General features: G+C 17.5%; 2 protein-coding genes across 2 annotated transcripts; one reads left to right on the plus strand and one right to left on the minus strand.

The window, feature by feature from the left end:
• Positions 1-614: 614 nt before the first annotated feature.
• PGSY75_0708200 (hypothetical protein) lies at positions 615-3,664 on the minus strand (the record flags this gene model as incomplete). Its single annotated transcript, XM_018784946.1, has 2 exons — positions 615-1,418; positions 1,619-3,664. The coding sequence occupies 2 exons, from the start codon at positions 3,662-3,664 to the stop codon at positions 615-617; spliced, it is 2,850 nt and encodes a 949-aa protein (XP_018642447.1).
• Positions 3,665-4,280: 616 nt separating this feature from the next.
• On the plus strand, positions 4,281-5,468 carry PGSY75_0708300 (putative O-sialoglycoprotein endopeptidase; the record flags this gene model as incomplete). Its single annotated transcript, XM_018784947.1, has 5 exons — positions 4,281-4,301; positions 4,418-4,906; positions 5,002-5,070; positions 5,253-5,325; positions 5,431-5,468. 5 exons carry the CDS (start codon positions 4,281-4,283, stop codon positions 5,466-5,468), a joined length of 690 nt encoding a protein of 229 aa, XP_018642448.1.
• Positions 5,469-5,683: the final 215 nt, after the last annotated feature.

The following is a 5,683-nucleotide window of genomic DNA, read 5'->3' on the forward strand; positions in this document are numbered from 1 at the left end:
ATAAATATTATTCATTTTTATATTTTTTTTTTTTTATAGAGAAAAAAAATTAAAAAAAAAAACATCCATAAGAAATAGAATATTTAAGAGATAAAATCTTAAATGATGCAATTTTATAAATAAGTATATTTTAAGCTGTCATTATTTTAAAACGGAGAAATAATTAAAAAAAAAAAAAAAAAAAAAAAAAAAAAAAAAAAAAAAAAAAAAAAAAAAAAATATTATATATATTTTATATAATATAATAAATATATTATGCATATTTCCTTTTTCTTTTTATTGTTTGCGTATGTACCTCGTAGGTATAGACCCTTAAAAAAAAAATAGGCATATTTTTTAAATATACCATCAAAAAAAAAAAAAAAATTAATGTATTTTTTCATAAAAATTATTATATTTAACTATACAAATTTTATGATAATATACAAAAATAAATAAATAAATATATATATATATATATATATTATGTTATATATATGATTATTTCTTTTCATGTTAAAAATTGTATATATAATACAAAATATTTAAAAGTTGTAATATTATTTTATAATATAATTACCATTCCACACATAAAAATATATATATATTATATATTTATATGTTTATTTTTTTTTTTATAAGTTATATGCAACACAGTTCATATATGTTTCCACTTTAGAAAGAAGATGATAAAAGTTATGTTTGCATTTGTGTTGTTTTGTTTTTATGTTTTCTAAGAAATGTTCTTTTTTTTTATAAAGATTATCAGCAAAAGTATAAATATCATTATTTGATATGAACTGTTCAGAATATTGAAAAATAGTTGAAGCATATGTTGATGGTTTTTGATTTATTCTATATTTTGAAGATGATGTTAATCTTATAATATTATTATATTCGTTATTTATAAAATTTTGATTTAATGGAGTAGATGAGTGTTTCATTTTTTTTTCTAAAGATTTATTTTTTTTATTTTTATGATATATATATATATGATACCAATCCTTTTCTTGTAATTCATTTATATTAATAGATGTTTTAATATAATTATTATGTTTAATACCTTGTATTATATATGAAAAATCCAAACTAGGGTTATAGTTTAATATTTTATCTATAGGTATTAAATTTTTATTTACAATATATGATAATGTTGTATAATCTTCTTTTTCTATATTTGAATTAATGACCATATTTTTTTTCTTCTCTTCTAAATATTCTACAAACATATCACCTTTTAAATTTTTTGATTTCTTTTTATAATTATAAAAAGCATCATATTCGATATGTAAATTATTAATATATTTAATAATATTATTTAATTTATGTGTACTTTTTTCTTCATCGTTTTTTATAACTTTGTTGTAACCGCATGTGCATCCTTTCTCGTTCAGATATTCTTTGACTAGTCTGTAGTTCATCTCAAAATTTGTGATATCCTATAAAATAAAAATACCACCACATAAATATATACACATATATATATATGTATATGTATATATGTATGTATTTATTTATTTTTATTCACAAATATTCTATAATATTTACATATATCAAAAATAATTATTTTTTTTTTTTTTTTTTTTTTTTTTTTTTTTTTTTTTTTTTTTTTTTTTTTTATTTATATTTTATTTTTTACACTAAGTATGTGTATTTGTAAATGATTGTTGTCATCACAATGTGCTATATTATCATAAAAGAATTTATTATTATTTATATCAAAGAAATCCACGTTCACATTTATATTGTCTTTCTCTTTTAATTTTTCTTCTTCAATATCTGTTTCTAAATATGACATATCAGAAAATAAAGACTGTATCCATATCCAAAAAACAGCCCTCAGCTGTTCATATGAAAAAAAGTATTTTCCATTTTTATATATATGAATAATATTATTATATAAAGATATATTATTTAGAATAAAAAATTCATTAATATTTATTTTTTCTTCTAATATATCTAAATTGATATCTTCAAAAAATTCTGATGATTCATAATTGTTTGTTACATTCTTTTTATTATTTGTATGTGACAATGAGATATTTGGGCATTTTTTTGTCATATTAATATGAGACATATTATTATTATTATTATTATTATTATTATTGTTTTTGTTGTTGTTGTTGTTGTCTTGTGCTTTGATATTATTATCTTGTGAAAGGCCTATAATGATACTGTTATTTTCTTTTTCATTATCTATAGATATATTAAATAAAAAATTATTTTCCAGATTAATTTTTTTAATTTTTCTTTTAAATCCCCACTTATCAGTTATCCATTCTGTATTCATAATATTTTGTTTATAATTACTTATATGTAGTATGCCATTATGTGGTTGTATATATGCTGTAACAATATCATTGAATTGACAAAATAGCTTTATTCTTATATGATCTATATGTTCTAAATGAAATATCTGTCTTTGTATTTTATTAAATATTTGTATTGATTTATTACAATTTTTATTAATATTTTTTATTATTTCTTTTGTATATAACTTCTGTGTATTTTCATCTAAATATATATCATCTTCTTCTAAACAAGAGTAAATATTACTATAATAATAATTAAGAAATTCTTCTTGATATGTAGAATAATCATAATGTATATAATCTATTAATGTTATGAAATTCTTTTCTATGATATCTATATCATCAAAATTGTCTATATAATCTTTATCAACATTATTGAGTGATTTACCCCTATCAACAATATAATTTTGTTCACACCTAAACTTATCATTTATTTTTATATTATCACATTTAAACTTATCATTTATTTTATTATTTTCTTTAAGAATTGATTTATTGTCATATTTCCTTTTATTATCCATACGAAAATTTTCTTTTTTTTTTCGTTTCTTTTTTTTCAATGATTCTAAAAAGTTATAAAAATATTTGTATTGAAACATTTCAATATCATATGGTTTATTACATAGTAAATTCATGGCTTCATTAATATAATGATAAAAATGATAGTATTCTTTATTATTATTATTATTTTCTTCATTTATTTTTTCTGCATCTTTTTTTATCCTATTATTATTTACAGCATTGATATTATTATTATTATTATTGTGTATATTTTTAAAGAATTCCTCATAATAAATTTGTCTTTTGTCATATTGTTCAAATAGTTTTGTGCTATCTATTAAAAAACCTATACATAATAATAATTCTTTTGTATTTTGAAAGTGACATTTTAATAACTGATATAATCTTGGATATTCAAAATATTCTAGTAACAAAATAACTAAAGGACATATTAAATTAAAGTCATCAAAATAGGTTGTATCATCATCAAGTCCTTCATATAAATAATCCTCATCATCACTAAATAGATTATCATCATAATCATCACCATTATTAATATTAATATTATTATTAATATTATTATTTATATTTCTCTCATTTCTTTTCATACCTTTTATATATTTCTCTTCCTTTTTGGTTATTTCTTTTTTTATATAATCATTATAACTAGGTTTAAATCTTCTCGTAAATTCAAAAAAATACAATAAACATAAGTCATTTATTAAAAAATTATATCTTATTATTACTTTCCTTCTTTTTATTTTCTTATCATTCTTTCCTCTTCTCAATATTTCAGCTGATATGTAGTCTATACCAAAAAATGAAAAAACCTCGCACACATGTTCTAGGCTCTCCTTAACACTTATGTTCATATTTATAAAACAAAAATATTACTCAAAAGAATGTTCATGAATATATAAATAAATAAATAAATATATATATATATATATATATATGTATATATATATATTATATATATATAATAAAAAAAATATTCTGTTTATATTCTATATATTCCTCTATATATTTACATTTTCCCCCTCATATTAATTTTTATAAATATGCATGTATTTATTTCGTGCCTTATGAATTCAAAAAAAAAAAAAAATAAATAAATAACTAAAAATAAAAATAAAAATAAAAATAAAAATAAAAAAAATATAATAATAAATGAAATATATGAATAGAAATATTATGTATTTTTTTATGTATTTATTTTTTAACTACATTTAAAAAAAAAAAAAAAATATATATATATATATATATTTATTTTTATTTTTTCTCAATATTATTACATATATATATTATTATTATGTTATATTTTTTTTATTTTATTGTAATTTTTATAAAATGACTTTATAAATATTTATATTTAAATATATTTTCTTTTTCATTTTCATATATTCTATATATTAGTATATATAATTATATGTATTTACGAAGCTGTAAAAAAGGGACATATATAATATAACGATGGACTGCGTTTTAATGTCTGCAGGATCTGATGCTGTAAGAATTTATAATGCCATTTCGCATATATATATATATATATATATTTATATATTTGCACTTCCTTTGTTTAACCATACAATATTTTTCATGTTCATTTTTTTTTTTTTTTTTAGAGGATCTATAGATGCACGTTTATTAATAAGGAGGCAGTGAAAAAAGTTATATACAGGAAATATTACAGACATAAAAAAATAGATACGAAAATAAGAAAATTAAGAGTATCTAATGAAATTAAATTTACAAAAAAGTTAGCTAGTTTAAATATTGATGTTCCATATATTTATTTTGTTGATGCTAAGGAAAAAAGTTTATATTTCGAGTATGTCAAAGGATGTACTATAAATTTCATATTAAAAAATATAAAAGAATATGAACCCAAAATACCTATATGTGTAGGTATGGTGTTAGCAAAAATACATAATGGTAATATCATACATGGAGATTTTACTACATCCAATTTAATTTTAAGAAATTCTTTTATTCAACAAAATAATTTATTAGATTTAAAGAATAATAATTCGCCATATAATTTTAGTGACATGGAAACTATCAAATTGTGTGTTATAGATTTTGGATTATCTTTTTTATCATCCTCAATAGAAGTGAGGAAAAAATATACACATATTATATTATATTATATTATATATATATATATATATTAACGTGTTATTATATGATTCATATTTTTATTATGCAGGATAAAGCTGTCGATTTGTTTGTTCTCTTAAAGACAATCAAAAGTTTTCATAGTGAATTCCCCTCCTTGGTAATATTATAACTCATATGAACAAATAATATAATATATATTTAATGTCACTTGGTCGTATTATATGCATATAAATAATTTAATGACACAATAAATATATACACATATATATATATATATATATATATATATATTATTTTTATTTTATTTTTTTTTTTTTTTTTTGGATTATATATAATTAGGAGGAAGATATTCTTGAAGGATACAAAATGAAATCTGACAATGCTAAGGAAATTTTGATAAAATTAGAAATAGGTATATTCTTAAAATGAACACATTAAATAATAATAATAGATAAATAAATAAATAAATATATATATATATATATATATATATATTTATGAATTTTTTTTTTTTTAGTTAAACAAAGGGGAAGAAAAAGACCTATGGTTGGATGATTCTTTATTTTTTTTAAAAAGTACATAAATAGTTTAAAAAAAACTGGAGTGTCTTTGTTTTTTTTTTTTTAAAATAATTAAATTTTATACTTTAGTAATAATATATATATTAAATTTTTTATGTTATTAAAACTTATCATACTATATATATATATATATATATATATATATATATTTTTTTTTTTTTTTTTTTTTTTTTTTTTTTTTTTTACATT

Source organism: Plasmodium gaboni, chromosome 7 (genome assembly GCF_001602025.1).
Source record: "Plasmodium gaboni strain SY75 chromosome 7, whole genome shotgun sequence".
NCBI classification, from domain to species: Eukaryota; Apicomplexa; class Aconoidasida; order Haemosporida; family Plasmodiidae; genus Plasmodium; species Plasmodium gaboni.